At 46.7% G+C, this 15812-nt stretch overlaps 1 protein-coding gene across 3 annotated transcripts in view; it reads right to left on the minus strand.

Moving 5' to 3' along the window:
* The window catches only part of si:dkey-34d22.1 (discoidin, CUB and LCCL domain-containing protein 1), a 217039-nt gene that overhangs the window by 69962 nt on the left and 131265 nt on the right, over window positions 1-15812 (minus strand). For all 3 annotated transcript variants that reach the window (XM_038795524.1, XM_038795503.1, XM_038795513.1), the window contains one exon: window positions 6076-6127. In XM_038795524.1, coding sequence (XP_038651452.1) covers window positions 6076-6127 — 52 coding nt within the window. The remainder of the gene's footprint in view (window positions 1-6075; window positions 6128-15812) is intronic.

Here is a 15812-nt window from a genome sequence, read left to right on the forward strand (position 1 = left end):
CAGACACCATTTCAGGCACCGAGTTGACTTCCTTTATAGTGGATTGGGTTTGTTATAAGAACAACGAGAAGCTATCAGTACTCACCGTTATGCTGGACAAATCTGACAGAAACTTCGGGCGCTCACATATGCATAGTTAAACACAGAAATCAGGAAGTTGCTGTCTGGGTTGTCCTCCACAATCTTTGCTGCACCAGTACCTCAGCAAGGGACTCACCATTCAAACACATGGGGTGGGATTCTATGATCCTGAGGCTAAGTGTTGACGCCGTCGGAAACGCATGGGGGCTCCAGCTGCTGATCCCTGTCAGGAACTGGCCGCCACGGGATCCGCGGATCAGCAGTGACACCGGCGCCAACGCGCGTATGTGCAGTGGCTTCCTTCAACGTGCTGGCCCCGACGCATCATGGCGCAGGACTACAGGGGCCGGCGTGGAAGAAAGGAGGCTGCCAGCCTGAGAGGCCAGCCCGCCAATCGGTGGGCCCTGATTGTGGGCCAGGCCACACTGGAGGCCACCCCCGGGGTCGGACCCCACCCTCCCACAGGCTGCCCCCCTACCCTTCCACGGCGAGTTCCCACCGGCTGCGAGCAGGTGTGGACGGCATCGGTGGGACTCGGCGTTTTTATGACGGCTGCTCGGCCCATCCCGGGCTGAGAATCGGCCGGATGGCCGCATTGAGCGCCCCCCGACTGGCACCGCGCCAACCACGCCGGCGCCAATGGTACCGATTCTCCGCTCTGCGTAGAATCGCGTGCCAGTGTCGGGGCGGCGTGGCGCGATTCGCGCCGGTCGTGGGGATTCTCTGGCCTGGCCCTGGGCTGAGAGAATCCCGCCCATGATTGGATTGGATTGGATTAGTTTATTGTCACGTGTACCCAGGTACAGTGAAAAGTATTTTTCTGCGAGCAGCTCAACAGATCATCAAGAACATGAAAAGAAAAGGAACTAAAAGAAAATACATAATAGGGCAACACAAGGTACATAATGTAACTAGATAACACCGGCATCGGGTGAATCATACTGATACAGGACTGATCTGGCCAACCCCCACTACTCCACCCAGCCCTTGCAGAAGCCCCCCTACCAGCGGCACAGATGTCAGCCGAGTTTGATGGTGCTGGACACTGTTCACAACCGGCACGCCAGGCTCATGATCGCTGGGACCACATGTGGCATGCGGTATAGGGAACCCGGCCCATCAGAGGCTGAGCATCGCGGGTGGGCTGGCTGATGGCGCACCGACAGGGTTATGACTGTGCGTGGTGCACGTCCCAATGACGCCGATTTGGAGGGGACGGAGAATCGCGAATCGGTGTCAAACCGGTGCCTGCCCCGATTTCGGCATCGGGGGCCATTCTCCACCCGATTGCCGCTCTCGATTTCGGCGTCGAGGGCCATTCTCCGCTCGATCGCTGTTCTCGATTTCGGCGTCGGGCTACAGAAAATCCCGCCCAATTTTTCTTGTCCTATTCAAGCAGGTTACAGATCCCTTTCAGAGGGCAACTGGACAACTGATGATTATGGGCCAGATTTTACTTCTTTACGAGCGTATGGGTTGTGAATGGGTTAAAATTGGGCCTGTTAAGCTGCTTCGCAAAAGTCCACAAAACAATCTGTGGACAACTACAGATATAGTGATCAGTGCTCATTAACCGCTGACAGTAAAATCCATGCAGTTATATTACTACTGAGAATGTGCTTCTGACAGTCCTGGGTATAAACAATATAATGGCCGGATAATGTTTTCCCATTGGCAGCGTACCCCCTGCCCACGGGTTTGCCTGTGGCGTGAGGCGGCTTCAATGGGAAATCCCATTGACAAGCGGCGGGAAGGTAGAATCCTGCTGCCAGTGAAAGGACCGCCATCGAGAAACATGCAGCTGGGGACCAGAGAATCCTGCCCAACGTCTATTGTAGACAGCCAATTGGGTGCATAATCTGCATCACATGTACAAGAGTTGGAATTAAATAAAGAATTCTGAAAAGGTATTTCTATGAGAGAAAACAGTGCGTGAAGCAGTTAATCGGCCCATTAGAAATGTCTTAGGAATTTGTGTGGAAAAACCTCCCACATATATATGTTAGAATGTGTGGCCTGGTACATCTGTGAGAAAAATAAAGCAACAAAACATCTCCTCTGCTGAAGTGAACAGCTGGACTCCCTCTGGTTAACAGTGCAGCCTGTATAACACTGGGTAGCTCTCTCTTTATGCTGAAGATGCTTTTCGATGACAAGAATGAAACTGACTTTGGGGGCAGGATTTTCCGAGCCTCCACACCGAAATGGCAACCACCACGGGGCGGAGAATGGGCGTCAAACTCGAAATCCGGTTCGACTCCGCTCTCGCAATTCTCTGGTCCCTGGAGAATCACCATGAATCGCGTGAGCGCAGTCTACAAGTCGTGGGTCGGGGGCCATTGACAGCGGCCCCCGCAGCGATTTACCAACATAAACTGGCCGAGTTCCCGACACCGTGGTTACAACCATGTTTTGCCTGTTGGCAACGGCCAGTGGTGGCTGCGGAGTCAGTTCTTCACCGGGGGGTGGGCCTCTCAGATGGCCAGGCTATCGATTGGGGGCCACCGATCCGCGGGCGCGCGATCTCAGTGAGGCCTATCTTTTAGGTGCCGGTCCGCAGTGTGGGTCCGCCATGTCGCGCGGGGCGGCTGCCGCAGGCCGCCGCTGTGCGAATGCACGGACCCCTGACTATAAGTGCAGGGCCCCTTATCGGCAGCCGGAGCTTCAGGAAAGTCCAGAGTGATTCGCCAGTGTTTTGACGCTGGAGTGGGGCATAGCCCCATTATTGGAGAATCCCGCCCTAGAGGTGTAGATCTCTTTCCCCCAGCCACATGCCATGGTGTAAACAAACCTAGGCAACAGGAATTCATACTATCACAGAGTTGTTAAAATATGAATCTACTCTTCTCCCATCTGGAGAAGGCAGCCAGCTTAGTCGCAGAGGAGATGGTCCCATGTGTTTCCTCTCTGTGGTCTGTGTATATGTCCAGCATATGGAGCCGGCTCCCCCATAACGGAGCATATTATACGGATGTCAAACTCCCGTAACAGGATAGGAGACCTGCATGTACAGAATTGGTGTTTTACATAAACTGAAGTCATGCACGGGCTGAATTTTTCCACCGAGGCAGAAATAGGAGTCAGATCTTATGGCTCAAGAGACAAAGAGGCTGTCTATGAGAAGTGGCCCCTTTAAGATGCATTCATGTGCAGCCACAGTGCAAACATAAGGAGACCACACGATGCAACAAGAAGGCCTGCACAGCAATGGGAAATCTGAGAGAACATGGATTTCAGTTGAGGTTTGCGCCTGGCATGTTGTACAATATAAAGCAATAGCACAACAATTTGTGCAGAGGGAAACCATTGCTTCATCTCAGGTATCTCCTTATGGTGAATAAGGATGCTATTTGGAAAAATAGAAACGTTACAACCCTGTGATGCATTCACACATTTCTACTCAGAATGACGGTGATTATGTATATTAAATGATCTGATACTTCATGATGGGGTGCTGGCTGTAAGTGCATGCTATGTGTCTTTGGGCTCTTTCCACAGTGCAGGAAGCATTTTACATCTCCAGAATATCCCCACTACTTTCCAACTGTTAGGGTGTTGCAAAATTTGATCGAATCTTAATTGTTTCAGTTATCTCAGACTCCATCACACTGGAGAATGCTTGGGAACTACAGACCATTTAGCTTTACTTCTGTAGTGGGTAAGTTGGTAGAAGGTATACTGAGGGACAGGATCTACAGGCATTTAGACAGGCAACGGCTAATTAGGGAAAGTCAGCATGGCTTTGTAAGGGGAAAGTCATGTCTCACAAATTCGACTGAGGTTTTTGAAAAGGTAACCAAGAAGGTAGATGAGGGCAGTGCAGTCGATGTTGTCTTGACTTTAGCAAGGCCGTTGACAAGGTACCGCATGGTAGGTTGTTGCAAAAAGTTAAATCTCACAGAATCCAGAGTGAGGTAGCCAATTGGATACGAAATTGGCTTGGCAACCGAAGCCAAAGGGTGGTTGTGGAGGATTGTTTTTCAAACTGGAAGCCTGTGACTAGCGGTGTGCCTCAGGGATCAGTGCTGGGTCCACTGTTATTTGCTATATATATTAATGATTTGGATGAGAATATAGGAGCCTAAGTTTGCAGATAACACCAAGATTGGTGGCATAGTGGATAGTGAAGAAGGTTATATAAGATGGCAACAGGATGTTGACCAATTGGGCCTGTGGGCCGATGAATGGCAGATGGAGTTTAATTTGGATAAATGTGAGGTGATGCATTTTGGTAGATCAAATCAGGGCAGGATCTACTCAGTTAATGGTCGGGAGTTGGGGAGAGTTACAGAACAAGGCAATCTAGGGGTACAGGTTCATAGTTCCTTGAAGGTGGAGTGGCAGGTGGACAGGGTGGTTAAGAAGGCATTCAACATGCTAGGTTTTATTGGTCAGAATATTGAATACAGGGATTGTGACATCTTGTTGAATTTGCACAAGACATTAGTAAGACCACACATGGAATACTGTGTTCAGTTCTGGTCACCCTATTATCGAAAGGGTATTGTTAAACTAGAAAGAATGCAGAAGAGATTTACGAGGATGCTACCAGGACTTGATGGTCTGAGTTATAAGGAGAGGCTGGGACTTTTTTTCCCAGGAGCGTAGGAGGCTTACGGGTGATCTTATAGAGGTCTAGAAAATAATGAGGGGCATAGATAAGGTAGATAGTCAACATCTTTTCCCAAAGGTAGAGGAGTCTAGAACTAGAGGGCATAGGTTTAAGGTGAGAGGAGAGAGATACAGAAGGGACCAGAGGGGAAATGTTTTCACACAGAGGGCGGTGAGCATCAGGAACGAGCTGCCAGAAGCAGTGGTAAGGCGGGTACAATTTGTTTCCTTTAAAAAGTTAGACAGTTACATTGGCAGGATGGGAAGAGAGGAATATGGGCCAAATGCAGGCATGTGGGACTAGCGTAGTGGTAGAAACTGTGTGACATGGACAAACTGGGCTAAAGGGCCTGTTTCCATGCTATAAACATCTATGACTCTATGACTTCCTCCAGTTTATTCAGCTTTTATTAGTGTCTGTCTGTGACAGACGCACATGCACTGACGCAATGAGACTGAGGCCTTAGCAAAAACAAATGAAACGTCAAGGCAGCTAGTAACTGGAGAGGGCGAACGCACTATGTTTTTTGGTAACCATGTGTAGTTGTAGAAACATTTTCACATTCTGTTACAGGACTGTGAGAGATTATACAGCTCAAGCTTACTATTTATAAATGCTTTCGACGTCTGTTAGCTTCCAAGTCTTGCCGGCAGCCAGATTTCCTTTATCTGTCCTCTACAGTTTGTACATAACTAAAAGGTATAGTCATGGTAGAAACTTTGTAGATACTGCACCAAATATTAATCTGTCAAAAAGATAACGGAAACCTATCCTGTTGCAATGCTGATCACTACGCATAATGGACATTCAAAAATTATACAATTTCTTTCAAGTGAGAGCTTGAATTCTGTGTTTACCATTCTAATTGTAATTCTTGGTAAAAGAATTTGGATTGTAATTCTTATTCATAGAATCATACACAGAAAGGAGGCCATTTGGCCCATTGTGTCTGAGTTTGTTCTTTGAAAGAGCAATCCTAATCCAAGCTCACTGCTTTTTCCTCACAGCGCTGCAGTTATAACATCGTTAATGGCAGATTAGATGCAACATCTACAAAGCTCCAGCAATTTATTTGTTGACTCAAGAAGGAACATGAGGAAAAAACATGATATTGGCAGAGCAAACCTTCCCGAAAGAGGATTTTTGGCGAGCTTGATTTCCTGTCACTAGATGTCATCCTGTAAACTCCCTAACAGGCGTGTCCACTGCTTGATAGCTGCCATTTATCTGTAGGACAATTGTCTTCCTGCTTCCAACTCCCTTTCCACGTCAATGCACCAACATTCCTGGAATTTTGTTTTCTAAACAATGCAAACGTTGCACCAAGGCTCAGTTTAACATGTGCAGTATATAAGACAAGGTTAATATGGATTTCAACTTACCTAAAAGACTGTTGTGAATAATGAATCCCTTTATCCAGGCAGGAAATCAAATCTGCACAAAACACAGTACTGATACATTAATAAATGGAATATGTATTAGTTGATGCAATGGTTTTAAACCCCCATCACACCCCCCCCCCCCCCCCCCCCCCCCCAAGGAAATCCAGTCTCACTGCAGCAAGCTTAATTCAGATGCCACACTGGAATACAGTAAAGAGAAGTGGGAGGTCAATCGCTTTTGCAGAAAGGAAAGGATTGCAGAGGCTTAATGGATGGGACTTTCCACGCAACCCGCCATGTGGTTCATGGCGGCGGAGGCAGCCCGCCATTGGCGGTGGCGTGATCTTCTCGTCCCACTGTTGTCAGCGGGATTTCCCGTTGAATGCACCCCTCGCTGGTGGGGTGCCCTGCTGGTGGAAGATCCCGCCGGTGTGAATGGCCAGAAAGTTCTGACCAATGGCACAGTTCTAAAGAGTGTGCAGGGACAGAGGGATCTTAGGTTTTAGGCTAGAGAGGAAGGGGAAATAGAGAGGAGGAGGAGAAACCTGGAAGGTGCTGTCTATGCGACCATAATTTGATACAATCTTTCATCAAAATGGAGAGTATAGTAGGTGATTCTGAAATTAGGGTCCTGAATCTTAACAAAGAAATTACAACAAAATGAGGCGTGAGTTGGCTATGATCAATTGGGGAATGTTACTTAAAGGGATGACAGCGGATAGGCAATGGCAAACATTTAAAGAGCACATGGAGGAACTGCAACAATTGTTTTTCCTGTCTGGCACAAAAGTGAAACAGGAAAGGTGTCAATTCATTGCTTACAAGGGAAATTAGGGATAGTATTCGATCTAAGGGAGTAGCATATAAATTGGGCAAAAAAAACAGGTCTGAGGATTGGGAGCTGTTTAGAATTCAGCCAAGAAGGACGAAGGGATCGATTAAGGGGAAGATAGAGTACGAAAGTAAACTTGCAGGGAACATAAAACTGACTGTAAAAGTTTCTAGAGGTATGTGAAAAGACAAAGATTGGTGAAGACAAATGTAGGTCCCTTACAGTCAAAAACAGGGGAACGTATAATGGGAGACAAAGAAATGGCTGAGCAATGAAATACATACTTTGGTTCTGTCTTCACAAATAATATACCAGAAATGTTGGGGAATGCAGGGTTTAGTGAGAAGGAGGAAATGGCGGTGATCAAAATCAGTAGAGAAATGGTGTTGGGAAATTGATGGGATTGAAGACTGATAAATCCCCAGGGCCTGATTATCTATATCCCAGGGTACTGAAGGATGTGGCTCTAGAAATAGAGGATCCATTGGTGGTCATCTTCCAGGATTCTTTAGACTGCGGAACAGTTCCTGTAGATTGAAAGGTGGCTAATGTAACTCCAGAAAACTGGATTGGTGCCCGATGTTCCGGTTGCCCGATGTTTCGGTCCCCCGCTGGTGTCGGGATCTTGGTTCGCCCCTGCCAGCGGGAGGATACAAATGGGTCACCGCCTGCCACCTGTAGTGGAGTTCCCAATACAGCGGAGAATCCAGCCCAGTGCCATTGTATCTTTTTCATCCACCCGAGAAGACCTCAGTTTAAAACCTCATCCAGAATGTAGCATCTCTGACAGTGCAGCATTTCCTCAGAAATGCTGTACAAGACCCATTTACATCCTACTAACGGGCCGGGTACCATATTCCTTGGGCCCTTGTGATTTTCCAATCCACTGAGCCAGGGGTCACGTGGGCGACAACTGATGCAGGTCTTGCCAAGTGTTGCCCTGATCTGGTGGACCACATGGTAGGCCAAGTGGGTAACTCTTTAAGGAAGTTGTCCCCAAAGCCCATTGGATGGCCACACTCCCTCTCACAATGCAAGACCTGCCAACTTCACCCCCACCAGACCCCTACCAATGCACCTCCACTAGGGACCCCCTAATTAAAGAGACCCCCACCAGAGATACCCCATAAGAGAGGCTCCTGCCTGCAAGTTCTCCAGAAGAGAGACCCCTGCTTGGAAGCCCCCCAAAGAGAGACCCTGTCTGGAAGGCCTGTTATGGGCCAGGGTTTAGGGAGCCCCAAAGCGTATCATGGGAGTTCACCTGACTCACAACTTTTAATAGATTGCGGTTATGGGGAGTACACGGCCTACCTGCACCAGAAATCTACAGTGCTTTTAAATTAAAACAATGTTTATTTATAAAACCAGTTAACACTTTATAAACCCACAGTAAACATCTTAACAGAGAGACCCCTGTCTGGAAGCCCCCAGCAGAGAGACCCCTGTGTGGAGGCCCCCAGCAGAGAGACCCCTGTCGGGAAACCCCCAGCAAAGAGACCCCTGTCTGGAAGCCCCCCAGAAGAGAGACCCCTGTGTGGAAGCTAGAGAGCAGTCCAGGTAGAAGCAGTGAAAAAAATTCACTGCTTTAAAACTCACCTCTGCAATACTCAGACCTACAGACAAGACAGTGAGCAGGATCAGCAAGTTGGCGCTGAGCGGACAATGGGCACACAATAATAATATCAGCAGCACTGCCCCAGCGCTTATGGGCAGAGTGGGGGCCGACATCCAGTGCAATGTATCGCAACAACAAATCACCTGGTCATTATTGCATTTCTGTTTGCGGGAGTTTACTGAGTGCAGATATCTACAAGAGTGACTTTAAAAATACTTTGTTGGTTGGAAAAGGTTTTGTGACATACTGCGACCATGGAAGGTGGTTTCTGAACATAAAACCTTCTTTCTTCAACTCCTTGAGAAAAAATACTTAAGAATTTCACTTAAATAACATTGGGACAAAGGGAGTAGAGTTAATAAAACGCTGTGTGAGAAAGATAAGGGAGGAATATTAATAACGCTGACATAGAGAGAATGCTGATCTCTACACATTTTCCAACTATTTTACAGTAGATTTTTCTCTCTGTTGGGTGGAGAACTTACTTCTGCGATCACAGTCCCCTGCCCAATCTTCAGCCATCCAGTGAAAGGAAGCATTAACGCACACACCATAGTGTTTGAAATGCAGCAGAAGTCAATGTCCACAGAGTCACAGCATAGGACAGTCACCACAGCATAACCAGGCAGCTGGAATAAGTTAGTTTACCAAAGGAATAGGGCAGGGGAATGAACCTGCAATCTCTTTTCACTTTCCAGTGTAAGCCATGAAATTTAACAGCAAATCTAAAGAGACGAAAGTTGACCTTCACCTGACACTAGAGGTAGTGGGCGATAATAAATGATATGAAGAAAAATAAAAGCTGAAAGAAAAAATGTGCAGTTTTTGTTTGCCTTGGTAGTCTTCCATGTTTCACTCCCTCTGTCACCAAGGTAAAATTATAGCTGGTAATTTCACATTTTAATGGTTTCTTTTCTACGTCCAAAGGAATCATACTATTTCTGTACCTTTGATCCGAGTATTAGACAACCGCTCATGTTCGTAAATAGGGTGGGGGTGGGGGAGGGGAGGGTGTAGCCACCTGGGGTGGCCACGTCCCGATTCCAAAATGGACATTCGCAAAGAGTGCAGGGAAAAATGGACAGTACTAGAAAAACAAGCAGGTGCAAGGTTTCCTGTGGATTGGAACTTGCAGAGCCCAGACAGAACTGAAACTACAAGCCATTAGCATAGTAATGAGCTATCTCCGGGGACAAAAGAGAAACATTTAAGCAATTGGTACCAGGCCAGGCTCCCCGGCACCAGTGGGGACTAAAACAAAGGCAGGCCAACGGTTACCTAGAGCCCTCCCAGTGATCGAGGAACGACCCCGTTATTGGAGAGAATCGATACAAACGATTGGGACATGGTCCAATTAATTGGGACCAAGTCCAGGATCCACCCAGAAGGGTGCGAAACCCTTTGGGGTATAAAGCAGAGTCCCCAAGGTCAGTTCGTTCTCTTCTTCTGCACCTTCACCTTGGCCTTTGGATCTCAGCGACGAGAGGCCCGCCAAGTACCAGCCAAGTAAGTCTAAAGTCAACGCACGCTACGAGATAGGCGCTCCTAGCTACTATTCTATACCAGTTCGAAGCCAGCAGTTTCAGAACCGGACAACGGCCACTGTTCCTCTGACTGAGTGGGCGCCCGAAGCTAAGTATAGGCTTTTAGTAGTAGTTGTAGTTTAGTGAGTAGAGTTTGTGCATGAGTAATAATTTACTGTGTGTGTAAATAAATGTGCATTGATTTCAAACTTACTAACTGGTGTATCGAGTCATTGATCAGTATTCGGTTTTGAACCTTGTGGTGGAATCAGAAATATACCTGGCGACTCTTGAGCAAAGGTAATTGAAACAGAGCAAATTAAGGGAAAGCATAACGAGCAACAAGGGGGGCACATTGGGTGGTGAGGTTGGTTTTCGGGTAGGAGGCTGTACAAATTCCTGAAATCCACTTCGACTGAATGGGGCAAATGAAAGCACAAAATCCCGACATAGAATCATGGAATACCTGCAGTGCTGAAGGAGGCCATTCGGCCCATCTAGTCTGCACTGATCCTATGAAAGAGCATTCTACCTGGGCCCAATCTCCCGCCATGCCCCAATGATACCACCTGCACATCTTTGGACTGTGGGAGGAAACCGGAGCATCCGGAGAAAACCCACGCAGACACGGGGAGGAAGTGCAGACTCCAATCATGTGATTACCCAAGGCAGGAACTGAACCCGGATCCCTGGTGCTATAAGGCAGCAGTGCTAACCACTGTGCCTACCTCAACCATGCACATGTTCATTCCCCTTAGGTTGTTGGTTCAATTCCAGCTCGAAGGTAGCCTCCCCTCCCTTTTTCAGGGGCTAGTTTAGCACAGTGGGCTAAGACAGCTGGCTTACAATGCAGAACAAGACCAGCAGAGCGGGTTCAATTCCCGTTCCACCCACCCCGAACAGGCGCCGGAATGTGGCGACTAGGGGCTTTTCACAGTAACTTTATTGAAGCCTACTTGTGACAATAAGCAATTATTATAAGGGCTGATTTAGTACAGTGGGCTAAACAGCTGGCTTTTAATGCATAACAAGAACAGCAGTGCGGGTTCAATTCCCGTACCAGCCTCCCCGAACAGGTGCCGGAATGTGGCGACTAGGGACTTTTCATAGTAACTTCATTGAAGCCTACTTGTGACAATAAGCAATTATTATAAGGGCTGGTTTAGCACAGTGGGCTAAACAGCTGACTTGTAATGCAGAACAAGGCCAGCAGCGCGGGTTCAATTCTCATACCGGCCTCCCCGAAGAGGTGTTGGAATGTGGCGACTAGGAGCTTTTCACAGTAACTTCATTGAAGCCTACTTGTGACAATAAGCGATTATTATTATTATTATTAACACCACCAGAACCAAAAGGAATAAATGTCATTCAAACAGTACACTTTCACTGATGTAACCATCTGAGATGGCCACCTGCAAAGGACCATGAGAATTATGGCCAACCCAGGACTCAGACAGATACAGAGCTTCTGTGTATTTGAAACGCAGGAGCTTGACCTGATTGAAACCCCCACTCGTTTGCATTCTAATGGTCCATTTCCCCAGAACAATAGGATTAAGGACCTATTGCTGGTCGTTAAGGGCGATCCTTAATCCCAAGATTAAGGACCGCCGCAAAGAGCGTGAAACCCTAGAGGGATAAAGGAGGACACAGTCATGTGTTCAGTCTCTTTTGGACCCGGCCTGTGCAGCATAACGACCAGACAGCCAAGTTCAAGACCAACGATCACTACCTGACGGATGAGCCCAGCAGAGACAGAGCCACTTCTTTAAACCAGCCACGTGAGATCATGATAAAGGCCTTATCCACTTGCACAGTGCTGGTCACCTGAGGTTAAGTACAGGTTAATGTAGCTGATAGGTGTAGTTTAGCTTGTAGTATATTGTGCTTGCATGTCAAAGTAACCCTTGTGTGTAAATAAACCATCTTTGAACTTGAACTGACTAACTGGTTGAGTGACTTTTGACCGATATATGGGAAAGCCTTGTGGTTCAGTAAGAGAAACAGAAACACCCACAGTATTGGCGACGCTGTTGGGACATAGCATCCGATCATAAAAAGAGCCTCAGTATCATGTTGGCGACTCGAAAGAGCAACATTATTGGTGACGCTTATGGGATAGTATTCCCTTAAAATGGCAACACTTAGACCATCTGCATTCCACACTATATTCTTCCAGTTTTAATCAAAACCAAAGCATTTAGCATGACTTGCTTTCCCAGAACGTTTACAAATTGAGTGTGTGGGATTCAGTGAGTTGTACTTGTGACTTAATCTCTTCCAACTTCTTGATCCTTGTATAGATAAGGTTAAACATGGTGGCTTCATCCAAGATGTCTTTTAGTTACACATGTTTGCTCTTGTCTTGGGTTTAACGTTGTCATGGATGAAGCGATCAGGATGTGATGCAAGTTCAAGCAGCCCAAGCACACACAATTGCCACCTGACTGGGCTGTGCTCGTGATTTGGTGTGGACTATGGTGTCAGATGTCCGATTACCTTTGCTGTGCTGTTACCAATTTGCATTCTTACCACTTTGCAAGTTATGATGCAACGCTGAAGGGTGCAAACAATGTCTAACTATTGGGGTATGCCATGTGATGCCCCAGTCAAGTCAAACCTGGTCCATAAATCAAAACATATGTATTCAGGAAATTATTTCAGGAAGCAAAGTACTGTACACACCCCTGTCAGCATCAACGGGGCTAAGGTGGAGATGGTTAACAGCCTCAAATTCCTTGGGGTGCACATCACCAAAAATCTGTCCTGGTCCACCCACGTTGACGCTACCACCAAGAAAGCACAACAGCGCCTAAACGTACTCAGGAAACTAAGGAAATTCGGCATGACCACATTAATTCTTACCAACTTTTACAGATGCACCATAGAAAGCATCCTATCTGGCTGCATCACAGCCTGGTATGGCAACTGCTCGGTCCAGGACCGCAAGGAACTTCAGAGAGTCGTGAACACTGCCCAGTCCATCACACGAACCTGCAACCCATCCATTGACTCGACCTACACCTCCCACTGCCTTGGGGAAAGCGGGCAGTATAATCAAAGACCCCACCCGGCTTACTCACTCTTCCAACTTCTTCCATCGGGCAGGAGATACAAAAGTCTGAGAACACGCACGGACAGACTCAAAAACAGCTTCTTCCCCACTGTTACCAGACTCCTAACCAACCCTCTTATGGACTGACCTCACTAACACGACACCCCTGTATGCTTCACCCAATGCCGGTGTCTATGCATTTACATTGGATACCTTGTGTTGCCCTATTATGTATTTTCTTTTTATTTTATTTTCTTTACATGTACTAAATGATCTGTTTGAGCAGCTCGCAGAAAAATACTTTCCATTGTACCTCGGTACACGTGACAATAAACAAATCCAATCCAATAATATATTCACAATCAGAAAAAGTAACAGGCTAACGGCTTGCTGCACTTCAGCCTCAACATTATCAGCTAACCTTCACTGGAAAGATTTCTCAGTCATTATGTTGGGGTAGCTGAAAAGTGAAATTCCTTCTACAACAACAGGGGACGAAGTGGGATGAGGTACCGGGGGGAGCCAGGAGACATGCAGTGTGGTGCCAGGAAATACATATCCATCTGAAACAGAGATGGATGGTGGTAAATATTGACAATCATAAGGATTTTAATCAGTGTTGTGGAATAACACAGGCTTTTAGATTTGTAATTAACGTACTGTCATGCTTTAGTGCTGCATTCCTCAGCAGTAAAGTGGTTCAAATGAATTTACATATTAAACATGAAGAAGATGTTTCATGGAATCTGCCCAAGTGAGGAGTGAAGGTTATGTCAAGTTCTATTTCATCATTGCTTTTACGTGAGACAAATTTAAAAGTAAACATTGGCAGCTTCCTTTTCAGTTTTCAAATTATGTGCATAAATATCGGGCAGATCTTTCCTCAAGATAGAAGCACCCTCTGTCTCTCTTGCCTGCAATGGCAGGCTGCAGCTTTCCAACCGGGGAAACATCCTATTGCCCGACCAGCTTCAGGAGCCCACTTGCCAGCCTTAACTGAATGTTCAGCATGCCTCATGATCACTAAGTGAATCAAAGTCGAAGTTGGATGACTGCTCCCGACCAAGTGTGGGGTTGGTATGCAAATTTACCCCAAATTTGGGGTTCTAAGCCAAAATGCAAATCATTGCATTTCTGTCCAACTAGAAAGTTTGTTTTACGTCATGAACGTGCAATTAATGGGCTAAGTGGCTCCCCTGGAAACATATATGGAACAGTTTTTCTTGATCCATCGTCAGTGGAAGCTGACAGTTTTCTGGACTGCTAGAATCACCAGTTCCACTTCTGTCTGGAATCTGGTTGGGGACTGTGGGGAGAATGAATCATAGGATCACTACAGTGAAGAAGGAGACCATCTGGCCCATCGAGTCTGCATCGATCCTCCGATAGAGCACCCTACCTAGGTCCACGCCCCATCCTATCCCTGTAACCCAACCTAACCTTTTGTTCACTGAGGGGCAATTTAGCATGGCCAATCCACCTAACCCGCACATCTTTGGATTGTGGGAGGAAACCGGAGCCCCCGGAGGAAACCCACGCAGACAAGGGTAGAACATGCCAACTCCACACAGACAATGACCCAAGGCGGGAGTTGAACCCGGGTCCCTGGAGCTGTGAGTCAGCAGTGCTCACGACTGTGGGGAAACCATAAGGCTGTTGCTGCTCCAAACCTATCTGATTAACACCATCGCCTTAAGGCACAGCATTACAAAGAACCAAATATATTTCACTGGTTTGGGTACACGCTCAGAGCAAAGCTGAAGATTCATCTCCAGAAATTACTAGAAGTGGCCTCTGTGTGGGCGTTGGGCTCTGTAACATTATAAACAATAGTAACATTGGTGGGCGGCATGTAATCTCCTGTTCATAGTGTTAAGGAGATGGCCACATGGGATTGTTGTACACTTGGCTAACAAAAAGGCAGATGTTGCTTTATATTACTAACAGATGTGAACAAGAACAAGAAGAATCGCGACAAGGAGCGATCTCATAAAAGAAAAATTAAATAAACTCTATCTTTAAAATGTGATAACATAGGAAGTCCCTGGCAATGGAGTGACACAATGCTTTGCAGCACTAAAGCAAAAAGAAAGCTCGAGTGATGGGATTCAGGGTCAGTTACCTCCTTTCCATTGAATTGTTAATCCATTGGCATTTCCCTACCATGGGAGTGAAAATGAGACCATGATTACGCCCAGGGAAGCTCCTGGGCAACTACGAGAAGCTGGAAGAGTGGTAGAGAACTTGGGAACAGGTCACCAGCCCACATTCTCCACCACAGCTGGTTTGTGGCTGCAGGAAGTCTTATCATCTCTTTTTATAATGTATGGAATGGGATCCCCACAGGCACTCGGTTAGCATAAAGAACAGCTGCCCGGTGACGGTTTCTGACCACCAGCAGTTGAATACGCTCATTTTGAGCTCTTGACTTTCATTTGCCACAGTCGACAATCTGAGCCATTTATATTCAAATCAAATGACCTCAAATGTGCACTGATGCCATCCAGTTGGTTTGTTGCCGATATGGAGGATTTCAATTCCTCTGAATTCAGCATTGCTCAAAGCACAGTCTGCAACATTTCCACTTTAATTATTAACAATCTAAAGCAATAATTCTTTCAGCAAAAGAAGCATCTGTATGAAATTATGGACTTCAGGGGGACTATTTGAAATTAAAAGTAGCAACACGGAGAGACCATTCAGCCCCTGCAG

The sequence above is a fragment of the Scyliorhinus canicula genome, chromosome 1 (genome assembly GCF_902713615.1).
Source record: "Scyliorhinus canicula chromosome 1, sScyCan1.1, whole genome shotgun sequence".
Lineage (NCBI taxonomy): Eukaryota > Metazoa > Chordata > Chondrichthyes > Carcharhiniformes > Scyliorhinidae > Scyliorhinus > Scyliorhinus canicula.